Genomic DNA, 23,146 nt, shown 5'->3' with positions numbered 1-23,146 from the left:
GCAGCACATCCACTCCAACCATCGAGGCAAACTCGTCTGGAAGCATAACAGAGAAACCCCTTCGACTCACCTCTCAACATGTGCAACTCGGTAGCAGTCTTCTTCATGGCGGCCATGTCCGTGGCGATAGCAGCGCCATCCCTGCTGGCGCCTGGAGCCGCGCTTGCTGGGCCCCACGTGGGCCCTGCGGCCCTTAGTGGCCCTATCGCAGGACCCGCTGCGCTCGCTGGACCCGCCACTGGACCTGCTCGCCTCTCTGGAGCTGTTGATGGAGGCGCTATCGTGACTGGAGCCGTTGCCGGACCTTCTTTAGTCTCTGGTAGCGTATCCGGAGGAGCTGCTATCACTGGTCCATGGGGTGCTGCTCCCTGGGCCGCTGCTCCTTGGGGCGCAGCTCATTGGGGCGCTGCTGCTGCTCCAGCCTGGTCTCCTTGGGGTATGTTGACTCTCGTATCATCATATTCGTTCGTTGTAGCACACTTTTAGCACGCCCATCTTCTTGGACTAAGCTCTTTTTATTTCATTTTTAACCCTTTGCACTCTGCGCCATCTCATTGCAAAATGGGAATCACAATGCATTAAATAGTCGAACTTTGGAAACGTTTCTTTTTTGGTATTATTAAACTTGATTATAAATTTGTATAGCTTCCTTGAAGCGTTGACACTGACAATATGTTTCATGATGTATTACATATATTGTAATATATATTGAATATGTTCAATTCTAACATCCGAGTGCAAAGAGTTAATACCCTGAGACTTCATGCTCCTTGAATGAGACACTTTTATTATATTTATCTTGTCAGATTTAGCTACCGTGAATTTCATCGTGTATTTTCCAATATTTACGATAGCCAGTTACGTTGATTAGGCACACTAAAGGCATCTATTCTTAACAGAACACGACCGTATCTAATCTTTGCACTCACTGTACGGACTTGATCTCCACAATGACCGATAAATCTGACCACGCCAAGGACTCTGATTTTTATCGCTCTTCCGGGTAAACGAGATCTTGAACGCGACACTCCACGCTCGTTAATTGTCTGAAATGCCTCGGTTTATTACCGGTTGCCATTTCAAAGTACAATAGTGTACATGTAGGCCATAAAAACTGAAAACAAGTTGCACCAACTAAATGACATAAATGTAATAATGTGTGAAACAAAATTTCATGAGCCACACAAAAAATTTTTATATGCATTAGCATCGCAAAAATAAAAGCCAATGAGATACATATCGGTACAATGAAAATTGAAAGAATTATAAGGTATAGAGAAGAAAAATAAATATAGAGAAATTGCAATTGTCAGTTTACGTTAAAAAGGGTGGAAAATTTATGCCATTGTTAGATGTGTAATTGTTTTCAGGCGCAGTGTTGGCTGGCCCAACGTCGCTCCCAGCAGCCCTTGCTGGCCCCGTTGCTGCACCAGCGATCATCGCTGGACCATCTGGTAGCATATCAGCTGGACCAGCAGGAGTAGGAGGACTAGTCAGTGCTGGCCCACACTGGTAATCCTTCAGCCGGACAACCATTCCCAACGACATCTTCGACTGATCTCCCCGATGCCCGTCATTTTGAGACCGACCACGCCACGATCTCCGTCATTTACCTCTAGTACCTCCCATCACTGTATCTTTTATATGTATTCTGTGTACATAACAATACCTCATGTATCTTATTTTATGTAATAATAAACGCATGCCACTTTTGGAGAGAATTTCATTCACTTGTCTCTTAGTTATCGAGTAACAAATGAACATTCTTAAAAATGAGTCGTTTCTTATTTTAAAAATGTGAGTTACTTTCGTTGACCATTAATGAAGGCGGTAGAATAAAATTAAGTATCGTAAGAGCCTTTTTGCGAGTAGCGTCGTGAGTGCATGGATGTTGTGTGATTGTTTCCGAGTGTGAATGGTAAAAACAGTCGTGAGCAAAGTCAGACGTGATATTATAAATGTGTGATTGCATTATTTATTCTTAGTAAGATTAAAAGGTTCCTACAATATACTCAAGTTGAAGACAAGTATCGAATGTCTTCCCAAATATCTCGAAGATGTGCGCAACTTCTCACTCGACGCGCCTAAGCAAGGACACCTCGGACCCTGCGTCCACGTTTACGATGAAATTCTAATCGAATAGAGTCCATTGTTCTGCTGAAAGAAAGTATACGTCTCGAAGGCCGTCGACACTGACGTGGCCGTTATGTATTTCGCGGTCCATTGTACCGTCGGTTGTCGGCGTCGGGAGAAACCGTGGGACGATACCTGTCCACCTTTCCGATAATTGAAGGAAATTGCTCCAACGCCGCTCCAATCAGCCGAGTATTCTCTCTATCAGAGGAGCGACGACACCGGATCTCACTGATATCCGAGCATTTCCCCTCCAGCTCGGTTCTCGGATCCTCTCGATCCTCGACTATATCGCCCTTGTGTTCCTTTACACTCAGTTTTCAATCACAACCCTCTCGTTGCCAAATCCAACACCCAAGATATATCACGTGACGTTTAAATTTTCCACCGGAATGTTATTATTGTGCACATCATGAATGAGACGTACCACAGAAGCAATTTGATTTATTTTGGGAGAAAATTTAAATGAAAGTACTTCACCATATATCACTTTTAAAACATTTTGATAACAAGGGTGGTGAATCTAATTTATTTAACGTTCTTAATGGTTTCTTTGACTGATGTATATAGCGTATTATTTTCCATGACAAACTAACAAGAATTTTTATTACACTTTTCCCTGTCTGTAATAGTTTTCTAGGTTCAACTAGGGGATGAAACTTCAAAGTGCAATTTTACATTTTAAATTCGACCGGTAAGCTACTGAAAAATAATTTGCATTAATTTGTAAACCAGAAAAAATCCATCGAAATAAATTGGAGAAATACACTTTGTGGATGTTCCTTCTCAGAGGAAATTATTGCGGCAAGTTTATGCGAATCACCATCGCAAGAGCACCCCCGTCGTTTGTGGAGAATAGGCGAGAAGCAACAAGTACCACCAGGTCGTTAAATCGGACAGTTTATGCGCGAAGCAGTTGAAACCCTCATTGTCGGGGAGAAACCAGACACGTGAATCCTGCGACCATTCGTGAAATATGAAATTCAAGTGACGAAGAAGGTTATGGAAGGCTTTAACCGTTACCATTTTTTAGCAGTCTTTTATGTTATTTCCTAAATATTTGCATTTTTGAGTCTTTAAGTAAATTTCAAGGATAAATAAAAATAAAGAGGAAAATTAAACCTTGTTTTCGATCATTATTATTTAATTCTATCATATTTATAAACTTTTACTGATTTTATGTGGTTTTATGTTTTATGTAACTGAAGAACCATCTAACTTCAGTTTTGATTATTTTGGAATCGCCGAGGTAGAGGAGCAATTATCTCAATAAATTTACCATAAAATATTGTTAAGTATTTTATATCTTTTACAGTTGTGAACACGGTTTTCCTCTCTGCACAATTTTACGTATATTCTTTAGATTCATTTTTAACCACAAAACATTTTCCTCACGTTTGAATTCTCTTGAACGATTACAGAAAGTCTGAATGCAAACAACTGATACTACGTAATATATATTATGTATGTTTACATCGCATCGGAAGACTGCAGAGTGAAATAAGCAGACTTACAAAATGACGCAATATTTACCCTGCAACCCACGATATTCCACTGGTATTTAATATCTTGGAAACGTTGGATTATTTATTTTATATATTCATTCAACAACTTTATTCCTCGTATTACAAACAACTACCCAAACTTCAAAGCTAGTGATCTTAAACTTGTATTTAATTGGGAGAAGCTAGGGGTAGTTTCATGATAGGATTAAATTTCATCAAGTAAATACCCTGTAGTCAAGATACCTATTTATAGATCAACTATAAATAATGACAGCAAATATAAGAATTATCTGTATATCAGAAACAATTTATATTAAATCCCCATATTGGAAATCAAAGCAGATTAAGCAAAGCAGCAAATCAATTGAATATTATATTTTGCATTTCTACTTAAAGTATCAAATTTCCAAGGCTATAATTATTCCCACCATTGTACATTAACTAAAATAGAGTTATGATATTACAGTGATAAATAGAAAGAGAAAGACAATTTTGGAATGGATATTCCATACGCATTTAAAATATTAAATTTCCAAAGCTTGGAAAATTTCAAGCAAATTATCAGGCTACCTTTTACTTGATAATCATTCAAGATTGCAATAATATTACCTGTTACGTGCCATCCAGCCAGGAAACATTGATTATTATTTGTTTACCAAAGTTAACCTGCGATGACCTCAATCGGTAGTTCCATCAAACTCTATCCAAACACCATACGCTGTTGATACAGATGGCCTGCAATTCGACGACTCATTAGCCACCAATTAACAATTCCACCTAACAGCGCGATTCGTTAGTATACCGTTTCTCGATACTCTCGCGCAAGAACACACGGCTGCGGAATTGCTGATCCACGGGAATTTGAGCACATCCTCGCGTATATCCATTCTGAAGCAATGCTCGCACAGACGCAATCAAGCTATCGAGCAACAAGTACCGCGAATCCCCAAGTCGAATAGTCCTCCAGAGACTGGGGAGGCGAATCCTGTCAACGCCGAGATCACGAGTGACGTCCTCGCGCCCGTGTAACCCAAATTTACAGCGTTTCGCCTAATCGAGTTTCGTGATCACCGCGAGTTCCGTGATACTTGGCGTGCAGCTGAATCTCTAATTAATCCACCCCACGACTGTGAGCTACGGAAGACACTAGGGGTCGCTCTTTCGGCGTGGCGAGCAATAGCACTCCCGCGATACTAATCAGAGAAATTCTTCCGTATGGAAATGGGTCGTGAACAACAATTAAATGCGTGACATTTCTCTTATGGAAAAATAGGTTGGAGAGTGAGAGTCGGGATTCAGGGTCGTTGCGGGGTATAAAAGCTGATGTCACAGGGTTAATTGGCAGTTCCACTATCAGCTTGATACTACAGTGACAGTACAGTCAACGAAAGAAACCAGCAACCATGATGTTCTTGGTAAGATTCTGGAACCATTTTCTCTCATTTCGTAGAGTTTATGAAACTTGTATTTAAGGTGTTTAACTTTGAGTACTTTGTAATAGTCGTCGAAAGTAACACTTGTGTGCGTGATATACACAGAATTATAGGTACCAAGTGTTAGAAGCTAAGTGGTGGCGATTATGGAAGTAAAAATTGATCGAAAAAGAAGAATGCAATTTTTTCTTAAAGGGTCTCGCTTTCATGAAGATTGCTTTTAAAAGTATAATGGGTAGCGCGCTCTAGTTGAGTTCGATATTGATTCGATATTGATTTCATCAGAAACGGTGGACTGTACGAAAAAATGTTGTTGCACGTTTTCAAACCGATTTTGGGTATAGAATTATCATGGCGCTTCCAAACATCCTTGACAAGCTTCTTCAACTACTTTCTTTTATTCTGTAATATACATACTTTAGTCTCGACTGAAGAAATTCTGTTTTAACCACAATTATTATGAACAACCAAGCAAAATACAGGAATAAAGTACTTCGTTCTTCCTTTCTTCATTTCCTAAGACTCATTATGTTCGCCAGGCTTTTCTCGCAGCGATCGCGTCGGTCTGCTCAGCAGCCCCTAGCGGACTTTTGGTTCCAGGCTTGGTAAGCCCAGTAATAACTGGACTGGTAGCTGGACCGACAGTCGTTGCTGGTCCCGCAACTGGTGTCGTCAAAGTAGCTGGACCCGTTGCTGGACCAGCAGTAGTCACTGGACCTGTTGCTGGACCATCAGTTGTCACTGGACCCGTTGCTGGACCATCAGTGGTCACTGGTGCCGTAGCTGGACCTACTGTGGTCAGTCAACCTGGTGGTGCTGTTGTTGTCGGTAAGAATCAAACATTTTTATACTTCAAACTCGGAAACCTTCCAATTTCTCTCAATGCCCTAAAGGGTTCAATGAAGTCCATATTGATATTACGCAAATAAACTTACTTCGGCAACTCTATATTAACATAGTCGCGACCGCTGCATTGGCGTGAATTCACATCACTTCAAATTCTATTGCTGGTTATGAAAAAATTACGAAAATCTTTTTATTTTATAACGATACAAATTTGCGATGTCCAACTTCAGAATTTTATTATTTTTATCGATACTCGGTGTTAGAAACGTAATATTTCTGCCGATCGCGAATTTGTTAACTGCAGTAATTTTCTGTGATGCTAAATTCATGTAAAAGAAGAAAGTAAAGTAAATATAGAAAGTAAGTATTGCATAGGGAATGATTAAATTTGTAGGTTACATTCATCGAAAAATTTGCACACTTGTAATAGAACTTTAATGTTACACTCTGCAAGAAGAGGTTTAATATCCAATGGTGGGTACTGTTTACACTGTTTTAATTTTTCAATAATAAAAAAAAAAGATAGAATGTAAAGAATCAATGAAACGAGAAATGGGAAGAACTCTGATTTTGTCAGAACGTTTCACAAAGTCGTCGAATGAAATAAAACCAAATATTCAAATGAGTAATATTACTAAATAATTAATTTTTCAGGGGGAGGAGTCGTTTCTCCCGCAGTACTAGCTGCACCTGCAGGTGCAGTCGTTACCGGACCAGTAGCGACTGCGGTCGTCGCAGGACACGCTGGCTCGGCGGTCGTTGCAGGTCCAGCGACCTCTGCGGTCGTAGCTGGCCCAGTGGCGAAAACAACGGTCATTGGCGCCTCTTCCTCAGCGATTATTGCTGGTTAAAGTGCTTGGCAATCGAGTAGAAGCAAGTCTCAATGTTGTATGATATACCTCATGCCCGCCTCAGGACTACAATAACGACGTTTTACTTCCCTTCTATTTGTATTGCCAATGTATCCCGAAACATGTATCATTTAATTATGTAACCGTGTGACTGTACCAATAAACGATATTATACCCTTATAACAAATTTCATCTGTGAAAAGACCTTTTTCGAAAGCCTTTGATAGGTTTGGGGGTTGCTGAAATATTCAACCAGCTCCTAGGAGTAACAGGAATTTTTAGTATTTGACTCTTACATCGAATCGATTGTTTGCGACTTACCTTGAATAATCGACGAAGCTGCAAGTATTAGAGATAATGATGCAAGAACTGAAAAATTAACGTAGTTGACTATTGTTTTAACTCTTGGCTGTCATGGTACCGTTAGATGGAATTATTCCCAGCTTTGTTTGCATTGACGTCAGCTGTTAGAGAAATCGCTATTTTTTTTTTTTTTTTTTTTTTAATGAATAAACATTCAATGCATACTGATTTTTATTGTCTTGTCATATGCTCATTAACTAGTATTTACTGGTATCACCACGAGGTATCTAGTACATACAATGACACGTGAATGACAGAGAAAGGAAATAGCACCTAACAGTTCATCTCAAAATGTACAAATTCCTATTTTTATAAATAAAAAACACGACTTATAACAACATCGAACCTGAAGCGGTCATTTTGAAGAAAAAAGATGCAACTCACGCACAATTCAAACCACTCCAAGCATTCCCTCACCACTTCGTGCACCAATCCAAACCAGAATATCTCTCCAACAAAGCAAATCCTCCACTTCATAGTAATTCTCCAACAATAACCAAAAGCGGGTATTCGAACATGTATCGTTACCAGGATTTCGATTATTTTCATAATTACAGAAGCATGAGTATTGCTAATTGCTTTCAAACCGTTCTCCAAGCTTTCACGGTTCGCCATCACAGAACTCCATGCGAAATTCCGAGCAAAGCGGGCGCTCGATACGTCGCGAATCGGCTTCCAGCCAATCGTGGGCTAACGGCGCTCCTACACAAAAAGGCACGTGCGGATAATTTTGCAACTGCACACGATTTGCAGCTGAACGCGCTTAGACAACTCTCGACCGGATCCCGCTCGCATCCCGCTCATGAATATTTCAGCGCGCACCCCGCTGCAGAAACGAGCGGTTCGCGAAGACGGAGGAAAAGAATTCGAATACAGTCGTATTCAAACCAAATATTACTATAAACGTAACATAGACATGCGTGGTTTATTTAATACCAGCTATGTAAATCGACCAAAGGGATTGGTAAAGGTAGAAATAGGTACACTTGCAGATTTTTATTTTTGGAGGTGTTTGGATTATGAATTATTTTTAAAATCTGAGGATGACAGGGACTTTTAAAGGGAATTTATGCTTTTTAAATGATAAGATGATGGTTTATTTGTTCTAGAAATTCTTGATGACCTATTATGAATATTCTATGAATGTTTTTCCTTTTTTTGAGGAGAATATTGTTTTATTGGAATAACAATCTTTGAAAATGAATTTACATGTATAAATTATGATATATAGTATATAATTTAATAATTATATAAAATTCGTAGTCTTTTCGTTTCTGAAATTATTCATAAAAAAAAGGTGCTTCATGGTACTTTCGAATAAGCCTACTACTAACCAAATATTCATAACATTCATATCCAATTTGAATCCCAGAAAACTAATAATTCCTCAGTCCATATTTTAGAATCTCATTAAATGAGAATCTACGCTTCTTTTGGACTCCATTTCGCCAAACATTCCCTGCTCTTTATTATAACGTCCAAAGGAAAAGAACGATGCAGCCAACATCTGTGGACATCGTGGCAGACGCCCACGCGAGGACAAAACGAACAATTCCACGATCGACAAAACGAGCTGGACAACAATGGCGCGTGCCGCAGCAACGAGACGCAATTATGCATTCATAGTAGGTTCACTGTCAAGTACGGCGCGCTGGATAAGAGATAGTCGACCGTCTGACTCCATTTTTCCAGTTTGGAATCGCCGGCCGCGGTCGCGGTTAATGAGAGTGGAACGGATTTTCACTTCAAGGATACCTAACGGTCCTCCGCGGGTATGCGACGGAATTGAGCTCGTGATGGCAGGTACGATTAGCGGTGTCGCAACGAGTGATACAAGCCTCGTGACATTATCGGCTACGGGGAAAACCGAGGAAGTATTTCTGGCATCCTTGACAATTGCTCGAGATAGCGGGATCCTTGATGATGGAGTACTCGACGCTGTCAGGATTCGATGAAAGCGTCGTGCATTTGCTGTCGAGGCCAACTGATTTACTCGACGTATTTGGAGATGGAAAGTACGATTTGAGGGGCTACTATCGTACGCTCGCAAGAAACAGAGACTTTTTTAAGAATTTCTATTCCGCATACGTAATTGTGGTATTTTTTCCTCGGTCAAGGGTATTTGGTTCTAGTGAGTATGACATCAGAATAATTGGTATTTATTAGTCGTCATGTTTTATGCAAATATACTTACATTGTCTATTTATGCGTATATATCTGCATGTATTTTTCTATTTTATTTACTAAAGCACCACTAAAATTCAGAAACAATAACAGAAGTAGATATGCACATAAAATGAGACGACGTAAAATGCACTAGTCACAGAAATTCCAGCATTTTAAAAGTATCAATATTTTTGCTTTAATTCTTTCGTGAGCAATAACAATCACTTGTATTACCATACACTCTACCTCAATAAAATACTAATATCTATCTATCAAACTTGCAATACTCCCACTCATCCAACAAACTATATTTTCATGAAGTAGTATAGTTTCTTCAACCACTCCTATACGTATCGAAGACCAAAATCCTAAATTTACTTTCTTATTATTCAAATCGTGATCCGATCAAAATCCCAAATACGCAATTTTGCCATTCGATCATAGTGATTTGACGACCAGACTGTAAATTAACTCGTCAACGTCCGGCTAGTGGTTAATAAATACCAATGTTCATTAAAATTTCCGCTGCCACTGTAATCGGAGATCCAACTAGAAACGTAAATAACTCTACTCTCCGAGCCAATTTCGAAGGTTTGGATTAGTTTGGATGGAAATTGAACGTATCAGGAGCACTCTGGTCGCGCTAAATCCACGAGATCGTCCGCGCTGTCGTTTAATTAAACTCTATTTTGCCCTTCAAACGCGCTGCCCGAGAATATGTTCGGGGGAAACGAGTTGCGACACAATCAGATGCTCGAAACTATTTCGTGTCGGCACGCAATATCGACTATGATGTCGTGTACTCGCGCAGAGCTACTCGCGTTTAATTGTCCACTCGCGTGTCTGCCTCCTGTGTACACGTAGTCGGAGAGGTTTTCAGAGAGTACCATATCGCAATCTATCGAGCCTTGATAGGTTTATGGGGGACAGATAAATGATGTAAAGAAAATAAGTCTTGGATCATGCGGATGTAAGAGTAAACACTTCTCACAGGTTTCATCATCGAGCATTCATTATTCACACAAAGTACACTTAAAGTTTGCGATATTTCGTTATGAGTCCTCTTTAGTAAATTTTTTTTCTTTTTATATTAGTTATGTATAGTCAATATAAGCATTGCTTTATAGCCAAGAAAAGAAAACTTAAACTATTACATTTAATTTAGCTCTCTGTATTCGATTTCAGCGTATTATTGTTTTCGTCAACTGATGGTAAATCACGAATGAAACATATGAGTCTAAGGTCAAAATGGTTGAGGAACACTGACACGCGATACGTACACACGTGTCAACGAGAGAGAGCCCTTTACAGAGATCCGTTTGTTGGCACAGTAGGCGCGACCGCGGCCAATGTTAACGTGCTAATTGTTTCAGCCACCTAATTATGGTAGCCGACACTACCCGGTGTCATCTGATGCATTTGCACTCCAGGAGCAAAAATGACCTATGACCGAATCCAATGGGACTACTGTAAGTTTTGAAATATGTAGATTAAAAAAGTTTAAACAGAAAAGGATAAATAACTCGTTACGTTTATTGTGATTGGCAACTTTGACAGTTGTTTCTACAAAGTCCTCAGAGTTTTTAATGATAAATTTTAACACGATAAAACGATAACAATAATTCCATACTTGATCCAATACTCCTTCCTTTGAGAGCGAATGACTAAATTGGAATAACGATATTTATATTGGCGATACCAGTGCATTGGGTTAATATCATAATGCGCATTGTCACAGAAGGATAAAATTTGTTCTCGTCAAAGGATCCCTGCAGAATTTATAATCGCGATACGCAAGTTCTGTCCAATTGCAGTCAACCGTTTTGTTTCTACCAGTTAATTAAAGTTGAAAGCATAATACTATTGTCGACGTTCCAATCTAAACTCAGTGTCACTGTGAGACGGAATAAATGTTCATTTGGATTAATCTATGCAGGTAAGAGGAAATCATAGTAGGAAGGAAAATATCTACTCACTGATAAATATTCTCATATTAAAATATGCATGCACACAGTTAGATTTGAATTAATCATGATTTATTCTACGCATCTTGTTTCAACCACCTAATATAAATGGTCACGTATTTTTGATATTATAACATATAAAGAATGTATTATTTACCACATTTCGCTTTCTTCTCAAATGATATTTTATATATTCTTTTAGGTAATAACATCAGCTTATTAAAATATTACTTCAACGCTGTCCACGGATGACGAAGTTAAATTTGTGTTTATTATTATATACACGCGCTACGCTATCAATTATTACTTCTTTTAACACATTCGCGACCGCTGACATGGATTCACGTCACTTCAAATACTATTCCTGGTTACGAAAATCTTTTTATTTTATACACTACATATTTACAACATTGATATTCGAAAACATATTTTGTAATTTTTATCTTCACTTTGTTTTAATATATGACAGGCTACAATAATACTTTGCCATTGGAAGTGTTTATCAACATAACTTTAATCGAGAAAATGATCTACAGTGACATCCGTTATATTAGGGAGACTGGAAAGTAATGTCGTTTCTTTTACATTAAATTCAAACAGATACATTTTTAATAAGTTTCCATTATGAAATCGCCCTCGTTATATACAGCCTTTGCTATCTAGTGTGCACATTTTCAATGCCGGATAAAAATCAACGAACTTATGTATGATAAACAAGTATTCAAATTCACAGAAACGACATTATTTTCCAGTCCACCTAATAATAGGACATGATCCAGTGCACTCGTACCCGGCAAAAATTCAAAGTTGATTTTCTCGAAAACAAAGTCTCACATGAAAAATTTTTATTCTATATTTTCGACTTATTTTTTTATGCAGAATCCCCTCCTTTTCGCTTGTACCACCAGTTACCAAACACCTTGTATATAATACAACTACTATAACAAATTAATAATAATAGTAAATAAATATCACGACACTTACACAATGGTACACTGATCACATCGCTGCACCAGGATAAAGTCACTTTTTCCTAAAATCTTCCGAACGCTCACCGTCATGAAATGTGATTCGAAAGATAAAATCAGAATCGATTTTCTACACGTCGAACATGTTCCCCATCCATGCACAATGCACATATTCGCGCGCCATCGAAAGACAGAGTCGATTCGTTTCAATCCCAATGGAAGTTACCCGCGGGCAGAGATCAGACATGTCGCGATGCGCCTCCATCAACTATTCTCACCCGACCTGGCCCTGTTCCCGGTGAAATATTAATCAGAGTTCACGGATTCGGCATTGTCTCTGGTAACCTGGTCGCACGATTATCGCGCAAACGATTGCAGAAACGGGACGAGATGGAAACGGGAACAGAAAGTTCTCGATAATCGATAGCCTTTGACGCAAAGAGCAGAAGGAGACGTTGAAAGAGTCGCGCTCGGAGTACTCCGCCGAAAGGAACTCATCCACCCCCGCGAACTCGTCACAAAGGCTCCAACTTTTCAATATCTCCGCCTCGTCGACGCCTGCGGACGCGATTTTCGTCGGACCTTCGGGATCTACGATCGTCCCGTGATACGCAGAGATCGTAATAGACAGAGAGCTGGCTACATAAAAAAGCAAGGTATAGGGTACATGAAATATGTATTAATAGCTAGAGAGGTATCATTAGCGTTCCCAAACACCGAGTGGTCAGCCTGCCAGCGCGATTAGGAAGATTAAGGCGGGGGCGGACGGTTAAAGATGACAAATTTTACAGTGACAAAACTGATAATGCTCATGGATAAAAATGATTGAAAAGTGAAGTATTTGTTGCTACGAAACGCGGGAAATTATTAGCAGACGATTTCGTGGAAGAGAAAAGGCCGGGCAGACTTCAACAAAGCGGCGTTATCTTTAGTGGAAAAAAAAATGATAAGACCCACGATTAAAAATTTTTTAGAATAATTACTAAACTGTTAAAGATGTTATGTGCTAAATGGCAGACGAAAAAATGAAAGACAACATCGGGGCAGACTGTGATGAAGAGCGCGGTCTCGAGCGCTGTTGACGATACGGTGGATCACTACTAATTGTTATTTTGTTAATTATATTATGACACAATAAGGTAATCATTACTAATATATTATACAAATGCTAGCAGATATCTTTCATCGGAATAATTTTTAATTTCCCATCATCTTCCAAATGTCTGGGAAGAATTAATAAAACTTCACCATTGAGTCTAAGATGTTGCACATGTAAAGCGTGACAATCCACGCACCTACTTTTTATACCTAAAGATCTTATTACAAGTTTGCAGCCATTAGCTCGCTATTACTCGCGACAAAGGATAAACAAATGATTCTTTGTCGCGAGTAATACCGATTACCAGGTCTCACCACGTGGAGGTTGCTGCGAGTGGAGACCCGCGAGGGAGATAGAAGGAAACAAAGATCGAAGGAACTCGAAATCGACAAGCAATTAGGGCAAGGCGTAATCCCTCGCGGTCCGCGACGCCCGAGCGAATCTGGTCGAGTTTCGCGCAAACCAGCAGAGTTTCGAAACGTGCAAGAGTACCGCGCTGGCGTCCGTGGAATTCTACTTCCATTTTACTCGTCCGGCGAGGGAAATTCGACTGCGATGAAATAATAAAACCATTCGACGGTACAGTATTGTCGGGATTATGGAAATCGGGGGATTTTATCAACGACGATGGCGTGCGCATTGTTGGCTGGGGAAACTCGCCGAGGCTGGTACGGAAGCAAGAACCTCGATTGAATCGACGTTTTCGAATCGATAAAATTCACCTGGTGGAGGAAATATAGTCGGTGGTATGACAAATAGCGGCCTTGGGCTGCGTTTAATCTTTTGGGACGTTGGCTTTCGGAATTCTTAGGATTACACCCTCGTAGGGAAGAAATACAATTTCTGCATAGGAGATGAGATCTTTCTGAGATAATCGGGACAGTAAAGCTCGAGAGATTGTTTACAAAAGAAGGATTCTCATTGGTGGCTAAAGTTAAACCGTTATATTAGGTTGTCCTAACAGTTTCTTCTATGATTTGCACTCAGTTATTTTATGTGGCAGTGTTTCTATAAATAGACAATCTAATTTCATAGATATTCACGTTGTAGCAGTAATGGAGCAAAATGAATCGTGCACAATTCAGTAACGTAACATAAAACATAAACTATTGTGCATGTATTACTTATTAATAAAGCGAAAGAAACTTTTGGGACAACGTAATATAAATATAGCAACCTCCGAATTGTTATATAAATACAAATGTTAACTCATTCAATCAAAAACTCATATTTAAATAATAATAAGAAATAATTAAATTTCTTAATATAATTGTATATATATATATATATATACAATTATATTAAGGGTAGATGTAAGATTTTATAAGGAAGGTATACTTCAAGATGAATGTGTCAACGCTGATCTTCTTCACTGTTATTGACATTTATAGAGTTAATGAATAATTTCAAAAAGCATGATTCTAAAATATACATATATTAGAACTACCAGAACGAAAATACTACTTTAGACTCGCCCACAGCATTGTGAAATCGCGTACCTTTTTATTTATATCCTTTAGCTTTGTATAAACTTATTTTCCCTTTAGCTCCATTATACCTTCCATTTAACTATTAAATAAATATCCGTGATCAGGTAAAATAAATATAGTCTAAGCAACCTAGGATTACTGTCTTTAAACATTTCGATCCTTAATTTGGCTCATAATACCCAAAACTACACCCTATTCCCTAGAACTACATAAACAGTGCCTCAAAATGCAGACTATTCTTCGAAAAATTGTCAAAAAAATCAAAGAAAAATGACTTTATTTTAAAGTGGCAAACATTTCGGCAATACCTTCCCTCCAAGCAGAAGTTTCCCTGTTTTTAAGATTGAAAATCGTTTTATTTTTGAACAACCGAAATTGGTGGGTAGTATGGCAATGAAATGGGTGGGTAGTAACAGAATAAATATGTCCCGTTTTACAGCTTGAAAAGTGGAAAGGAAATGCGATGAAGGTAGAGAACCACAGCAAATAAAGAAGAGGACGCACAGTATGATATTTCAGCGATCTAGCGGAACAAATCTTATGTGGTCCAATATTTGACGAACAATTCTTCGTCGCGAATAATATCGGGCTAATGGCTGCGAACTTATAATAAGATCTTTTGATATAAAAAGTGCAAAGTGTAAAGTGAAATTAGATACAGATTAACAGGAACAACATCAAGGAGCCGTAGCTGGTATTAGTGGTCCGTAATGGGGATGGTTTTTGTGCATTTATCGTATAAAAATATGTGCGTATAAGGAGATTTTACTGTAGTAACAAAAAAATGTTCCGTTACAATTGGGTCTTAGTGCGTCACGAAGCAATGAAGGGGTTTTCTGAGAAAAAGAATGTCCTGTCCGCGGAAAATCATTAAGTATGGTACAGCAGGTGGCGGTTCGCGATCAGTTAGCTTAGTTAGTTAGATTTTCAATCTCTCCAACTCTTGCGTATGCGCGAAGTCTGTAAATTTTCTTACAAAGATACGTATGGATTAGAGTCTTCCGAGGTAAACACTGAATTGTTAACTCTGACCAGGGCAAAACTAGCTCGACCACAATCTTACTCGCGTGCACGTTTAATCAAACTGTTCCAGGAGCGTTCGTCGCGGTAAGATATTTGTCACCGGAGTTTCCCCCGATTAATTCGTCGAGGCGCAAGCTTCTTCTCGAATGGTGCCCGTAGTTCACGTGGGCGCAACCTTCGGCGTGAGAGTGCTCGTCTGGGCAAAACGCTGCTCGTAAATTCGACGGAGCAACGCAATAGCTTCAGCCGACCGCGATTTCCAACTTGACAAATTCTGTGCGCGCAATTACGTCTCGTTCCAGCTGGACGACAACGTCGAGATTCAAAGGACGGAATACCGCGGCCACCGTGGAAAATCATGGAAAAGCGGGAGGAAAAAATCCTCGGCTCGACGCACCCCCGAAATAAACGGGCGGCGCGAGAAACCGGAGCCTTCTGTTTCATACCCACCCTTTTTTTCATTTCTTCTTTTTCTCTTTTTTTCTCCCGCGTTTATTTGGAACACGCAGGAATAGTCGACGACAGGCGCGTACTCTACGAGTCCCTTTGACATCGGACGATCGCGAACACTCTTTCGGATTAGTCGAGAGGTTCGTTGATCGGACGCGTGGCAATAAATCAATTACCTATGTGTGACCTATGTGTGAACAGATCACGGAGGAACAAGAAATATACCGAAATTACTTCATTGGAGAAATCATCGCAATTAATTTACTTGTATTTCTCGATAATATGTGGTCTATAATTTGATTGGGTAGTTAATTAAGGAGACTTGATCAAATTTGGAGAGCACTTAATTGATTTAGAATACAATATTTGAAAATGAAATTCTATATTTCAAATTGAGATAATAATGATATTTTATTGGAGGTAAATTGTAATAATTACACTGTAGATTTTATGCATTTATGATACAAACTAATGTAATAAATACGTGCTAAACATAATCAAAAGGTAAGTGCACTTACGCAAAATGGAATAAAATATTATTGCATTAATTGTAGAGTGCATTCGATATACATTCTATATATTCTATACATGTTTTTTGTATTAGTATAAGTCATAAATGCATACAATCGCAGTCTAATAATAACGTAGAAAGATGATATTTAAACATGATATAAAATAGAAAAATCATACCTGAAATTAAAGGAGTTTTCAATACACTAGTGCAAAAATTAAATAAAAGAACATTGTACAATTAAAATTAAATATTTCATTCAATTACAAAACTGTCCCCTGCCGTTTTGTATTACTGATTACCGATTGCTACAGCGATCGAAGTAACAGGTCGAGCACACTTCTGCATGGTTATCAAAGTTTGCTCCTGTGTCGCTGTTTCGCCAACTCCCTAGCTAACTCAAGCTTTCTTTCTTTTTTTTTGGACTTTTCCCAGACAATTGATACCGTATCGAAAGCGCGAAACTTCGGAGGGTGGTTCCAGCTTTTGAACTCGGCTACGCGTAGCCAAGAAAAGATACGGTTACTTTCGCTTGCTCTACAAATGGCCAAAGTTTCGTCAGAGTAAACTTCCCTGCATCTCGAAACTATTATTCGTCGCGTCACTCGGCTATTGTCTCGCGGAAAAAACCACGTCGTTCGACGATTCGTTGACTTGGAAATTTGGGAATTGTTAGCGTCGCGCGAATTTCGTGATTCGACCCGCAATTACAATCGTTAGACCACGGTTATTACTGTTTCTCAAAAGGGAATATGCCGAGTTTCGTTGCTGACGGTGAACTCAAATGCAAATTTCAGGGAACGTTATCTGGTTACACGTTAATGTAATAACCGTGTAATGGGGTATAGAAGTTTGTTTCTCAAATGGTTCACAGTTTCTTCGGTGAATGATTTTAGCAACTGAGGATGCATGGAGGTAATTTTGGTAAAATGTATTAGGGTTATAGATCATAAGAGGAAAACATTGTTATGAGTACCTTGTGATAAATTCATTAAGAAGAGGTTAATTAAAGACGCAGTATGGGAAGTGCATCTGTTCAGTTTTAGGGTAATATTAATCTTGATTCGACAGTGGTTTATATACGTAACATGTTATGTAAGGTATCAACGAGGCACTCATGGCACGATATTCTTTTAAACAACATCTATTGAAAATTTAAAATATGATGCTCAGAATTCTAACATTTAAGTAAAACTAGATAATGATACTTTTAAACGAAATAAAATTGTCATATGATATTTCGAACTGGTATAAGATTAACCTTTTCAGTGCTGAATTATTTTTTTTCTCGTACTAATGTAATTTAATTTTTAGCGTTAACTTGGACTAAAATTAATATAGAAAAAATTAAACAAATCCTGATAGTGTAATTTTCGAGGAAAACTGACCTCTGCTCGTGTGCACAAATAAGAACATTCACCCTTGTTCACACGACAACAATAGTGTCAATAATTTATCAATTTTGTGGCCTCAATTGTTGACGCCAATTTTGAAAGTATTATAATAAAATTCTCAGTTGATCTTTGACATGAAAATAAAATTGCAATAAGCTTGAAAGACGATACCCAAACGAAAATATTGAAGCTTCTATCCTTCGGAGTCCCTACGGATAACAAATATCCCGCATCCCTTATCGACAGTCAAAGTTTCACCAGACCGTCCGCACCCCAGAAACCATTATTCCTCACTCGGCAACTGTCTCGCCGAAAAACGCATTGTTCGAGCATTCGTCGTTGTGACCATCAGGACCAGTTAGCGCCTGCGTCGATTTGGCCCCGTAATTGCAACCGTGCACCACAGTTATTAGTGTTTATCAAAAGGTACGCAGAGTTTCGCGGCGAGAACGAACTCGCGAACGAGATCATCGGCAATTTCAGGAACGGCTCGCGTTGCTGACAACTGGGAAAATTCTGTTCTCTGGCAACAACCGTTATATCGTGGTAACAGGCGGCAGACCATTCGAGGTTGAAACACGTCCCTGTTTGATAACAGCTCCTGGCCATGACGCCGGGACCCGGAACTTGTGTCGCCTACTCCAATCCTGTCCATCGGCGACCGCACCCTGGCTCGTTTGTTATTCCCACTTTCATGCGGGGTTGAAGGCTGCATCGCCGTTTTTCATTGTCACCGATCCGGTATATAAACCATCGCTCCCAGAGGGTAAGACATCAGTCACAGCCAGCTGAAGACTAAGAAAACCATCATCATGAAATTCTTGGTGAGTTATCGTCCACGAGTTCGAAGGAGTCGAGCGCGGCAACGTTCACGGCGACTTTGATGGCTATCGACGTTTTCTGAAATTGCATTTTCACTCTGAACATTGCTGTCCAGCTTGCGCACTTCTCCGAGAGTGCTATACTTCGATTGATATATAAAAGATATTCGACAGGTAACGGAGACAGTAAAGCTTAAGAGATGGATTGCAAAAGAAGGATTCTTCTTGGTGGTTATAGTCAGATCTTATCATCTAGTCTTATCGTATAGTCAGATATTATCATCTTGATAAAATGTATCGCAGTCATCCTAATAGCAAGAAGAAACAGTTGTATACATTAATTGATACACAAAAGATATTTGACAGATAATGGGGACAGTAAAGCCTGAGAGATCGTTTACAAGAGAAGGATTCTTCTTGGTGGTTGAAATTAGAAATATGATCATTTTAGTAAAATGTATATCGATTTGGGTTGATGAGTGAGGATGTTCATCTTATGGGGTAACTTCGCAGCAATCCTAATAGCAAGAAGAAACAGTTGTATACATTGATTGATATATAAAAGATATTTGACAGATAATGGGGACAGTAAAACCTGAGAGATCGTTTACAAAAGAAGGATTCTTCTTGATCCTTAAAATCAGAAATGTACATCGAATGAGGATGATCATCTTATGGGATAACTTCACAATCCTAATAGCAAACAAAATCACAAGTATTCTAACGCAAAAGAATTTGATATAACAAAAACATAGACTTCAAGCATTATAAAGAATTCTAAATTAATTATCATAATTTTAGCATATAAAAGATAATGAGCATACAACGTTAATACATGAAAACAGTTAACTCGAGAAATTTAAGTAAACAAATTTAAAATTATAACGGTTCTTTCAGATTGTCCTCGTCGCCGCCTTGGCCATCGCCTCTGCCAACCCAGAGCGCGAACGTCGTTCGATTGGTTGGGGCCATAATGGCGCCGTAGTCCTCGGCGGTGTGATCCCTGGAGTGGCTGTGGCGGGTCCAGTGGCTCCGGCAGCTGCGGTTGTTGGACCAGTCGCTGGTTCTGCTGCGGTCGTGGGACCGGCTGCCGGTAACGTTATCTTATCTGCTCCAACCACTTATACGTAGAATTAGCATAAGAAATTCCATAATTACGATAGCTCGATGGGCCGACCAGGTAATCATGCTATCGTGGTCAGATGAAGAATATGTCCAGAATAGAACCAGTTAAGATGACAAATGGTCAAATTAGACAAATTGGCATTTTTATATGAATGATGTTAATTGATATTGCTAATGACTTCAGGGGACCGTGTTAGTTGTTTAGCAGAAAGATTTCAATATTGATTCATTTTTAGTGATTTGAGTGAAGGAATTGCAAACTATGTTTTAAGATTGAGTATATTCATAAAAGAATATTAAATTTTGAATTGTCAAGTAGATACTTTATTATATTCATTACTGTATGAAGTAATCAATAGTGAAAATTATATTCTAAAGGCACAAGAACTCATTCTGATAAAATTCCTGATATATACTATTGAGACTGACTTCTAGTTTTCAATTTATTATGGAAACACTTTATTCAAGCCTAAACATTAAAACAACAAATTCAATCAACTAATTCAAAAAGAGAAATTTATAGCTGTTACATGCTATATCTATTTTTTATTTTGCTGCATTGTCCCCTGAAGTTTCTAAATATATAAGTGCTCTGCATTTACATTAGACACATATAATCAGGCAATCTTCTGTGTTGAAAGATTATCATTAGGAGTCCTCTTCACCTTATGAATAACTGAAACTTTCTTTCCTACTTAAATGTACCATACCTAAACTACATATCTTAAAATCTTCCAAAAAGTTACAAAACTAAAAAAAGTAAACCAATAACTAGAAATTTTGACCAATGGTAGAGTAACATCCTCTGAAAATATTGTTCATTTCAATTTCCCTCCAAGCAATCTCAACTTTAAGTATATACGTAAAAGGAATAAAAAATAATCGAATGTTTGTTTCAAAGGACCTACGGTTATCGCTGGCCCCGCTGGATCGATCGTGGCTCCTGGATCCGGGGTCTTAGGACTCTGGTAGACACCTGAACGCTCAGGATTCGACCCCTCCAAGAGCTTACGACGACTCGAACGATCTCCCGTCAACTTACCAATCTCTCGTCCAATCTCCAACCTCGAGACGTCGACCGACCCCCAGCGCCATCGGGCACAATGATTCTTCAGGATCCCTGATTCAGGACTGCGGCGATCGAACTCCTCGTTCCGCCCAAACATTCGATTGAACTCGAGGTTTTTTAGTTGAATGTCCTTTTTGTAACTATCCATGACCCTATTACGCTTTTGTACGATAATAAATGAAGCTCCACCGTAGCTGGCTTGTGTCTGTTCAGTTTTAATCCGGGCGGCTAATCCTGAAAGATTGTCCCGTTGGATTCGAGTACGAAACCGTTTAAGTCCGCCATAAAAGTGGCCGTGTTCTCGTCGCCCTCACGGGACCAGTTGCTCCAGTTTTTAATTACTTTAGATTGTCAAGCGCATTGCGCTTGTTGGGCGGACTATAGACGCGGCCAATGAAAGGATACTAAAAATAATGGTTTTTTCCCGCGGCTTGGGAGCCAAGAAAGTGCCAATCACGACCGAGATAAGGCAATTTGTTCACTCAACGGTCCTGGTCTGCGTGGGGTATCGTGGGACGCGGAGTTCTTTTGATATGGATACGTTGATTATTTATTAGTAATCGCACCTGTTGCTTCGACGAACCTCGTCATAAACGTGTAAAAAATATCGAGATTTTATTATGGTTTGCTTATGCATATAATTCATTATTTCGACTTTTAATTCGAAGCCTCTTTTTGAAGTATTAATTTATTCTACTGAATTGGTTAGTTCATTGTGAACTTTCAGGTTTTTCGGTGTTTCTGTCAGTTTGTAGTTTTTCATTGTTATTTGTATGAGGAGTAGATGTTTCTCAGACATCTTTTGATGTAGTGATACAATGCAGCAAAATAAAAAATAGATAGCATGTCATAGCTATAAATTTCTCTTTTTGAATTAGTTAGTTTATTGTGTACTTTTTAGCTTGTTGTCTGTTTTTCTATCATTTTGTAATTTTTCCATTGTTATTTATATTGACGGTACGTTGTTCTTCAGCATCTTTTTGTGCACCGATACAATTCAGTAATTTAGAAGATGGATGAATTTCACGTGTCAATATCAATTTGAGTTTTTATTTATTACGGATCTAATTCCTTAATTTTCTTCTTTCAAATAGGACTGCCTTCGTCAATTGAAACGTAGAAAACAGGTCTTCAGAATCAGAATTTGCATTTAATTAAGAATTATACATTTTGTATTAATTGTTTAACACAAGTTGTCATTTATCTGAAACATCAATGAAATGAACTATTTATAAACGAAAAAGCTTGGAACGTACAGAAATAAAGACCACGACTTGCAGTCTTGAAAACAAGCATCCAAATAAATTCGTATTTTCAAGCCTGCAAGTGTTAATCCTTATTTATCCTGTTAATACCAATGAAACGAGTAGTATTATCACATAAACGTAAAAAATCGTCCAATATCATATTAATATTCACTCATTTTTATTTTGGATATAAATTTGGTATACCTCTGCTCGGGATAATGAATAAATAAAGAGATAATCATAATTGGTAGTTTTTACTCGAACAAAAATTTATCACATTCTCATTTCTATTCGTTTAATATTCGTTTAAATTTCTCGTAATCCGAAAATGAAATTCGTACAGAAACGGGCCGAATTATTATCGGTATAGTAACGACTGCATATCGCCTGAAGTACGAAAGAAAAATCAACACGTTAATTACTTTCCACGGTCAGGATATCGTATCAATCTTTTCGCAGATCGGTTTTTCATTCGATACTTGGTAAACAGACCCTGAACAGTGCATTAAATCGACAATACAGGTCGACATTGGACATTTATAATGAGTCGCTTAATCATATCGCTTGAATATTCACGTACTGAACGCGTTATTATCGTCCAGCTTGCATACGAAAAGTAAATAGTGTATGAATTGCCAACAGCGAACCGACGGAAGACATTCGTTGCGTTGAAGGTATATCACGTTTC

The 23,146-nt window shown here is 38.7% G+C and overlaps 2 protein-coding genes across 2 annotated transcripts; both read left to right on the top strand.

Annotated features, from left to right (window-relative positions):
- LOC128889582 (tetra-peptide repeat homeobox protein 1-like) lies at positions 1–6,955 on the top strand. Its single transcript, XM_054147306.1, has 4 exons — positions 1–436; positions 1,371–1,513; positions 5,611–5,899; positions 6,572–6,955. Exons 1-4 carry the CDS (start codon positions 79–81, stop codon positions 6,766–6,768), a joined length of 987 nt encoding a protein of 328 aa, XP_054003281.1. The 5' UTR covers positions 1–78; the 3' UTR covers positions 6,769–6,955.
- Positions 6,956–18,863: 11,908 nt separating this feature from the next.
- On the top strand, positions 18,864–21,404 carry LOC128889274 (uncharacterized). The gene is made up of 3 exons (XM_054146736.1): positions 18,864–19,020; positions 19,915–20,110; positions 21,044–21,404. The coding sequence occupies exons 1-3, from the start codon at positions 19,009–19,011 to the stop codon at positions 21,112–21,114; spliced, it is 279 nt and encodes a 92-aa protein (XP_054002711.1). The 5' UTR covers positions 18,864–19,008; the 3' UTR covers positions 21,115–21,404.
- The last annotated feature ends 1,742 nt before the right edge of the window (positions 21,405–23,146 follow it).

The sequence above is a fragment of the Hylaeus anthracinus genome, unplaced genomic scaffold (genome assembly GCF_026225885.1).
Source record: "Hylaeus anthracinus isolate JK02 unplaced genomic scaffold, UHH_iyHylAnth1.0_haploid 11997, whole genome shotgun sequence".
Taxonomy (NCBI): domain Eukaryota; kingdom Metazoa; phylum Arthropoda; class Insecta; order Hymenoptera; family Colletidae; genus Hylaeus; species Hylaeus anthracinus.
The sequence above is the reverse complement of the archived record's forward strand: the minus strand, read 5'-3'. Positions and strand labels throughout refer to the sequence as shown.

Coding starts and splice junctions, on each gene's coding strand:
- LOC128889582 (XM_054147306.1), top strand. CDS start 79: ATGTGCAACTCGGTAGCAGTCTTCTTCATGGCGGCCATGTCCGTGGCG. Junction 437..1,370: donor TCCAGCCTGGTCTCCTTGGG/GTATGTTGACTC, acceptor AATTGTTTTCAG/GCGCAGTGTTGGCTGGCCCA. Junction 5,900..6,571: donor TGGTGGTGCTGTTGTTGTCG/GTAAGAATCAAA, acceptor TTAATTTTTCAG/GGGGAGGAGTCGTTTCTCCC.
- LOC128889274 (XM_054146736.1), top strand. Junction 20,111..21,043: donor GGTCGTGGGACCGGCTGCCG/GTAACGTTATCT, acceptor TTTGTTTCAAAG/GACCTACGGTTATCGCTGGC.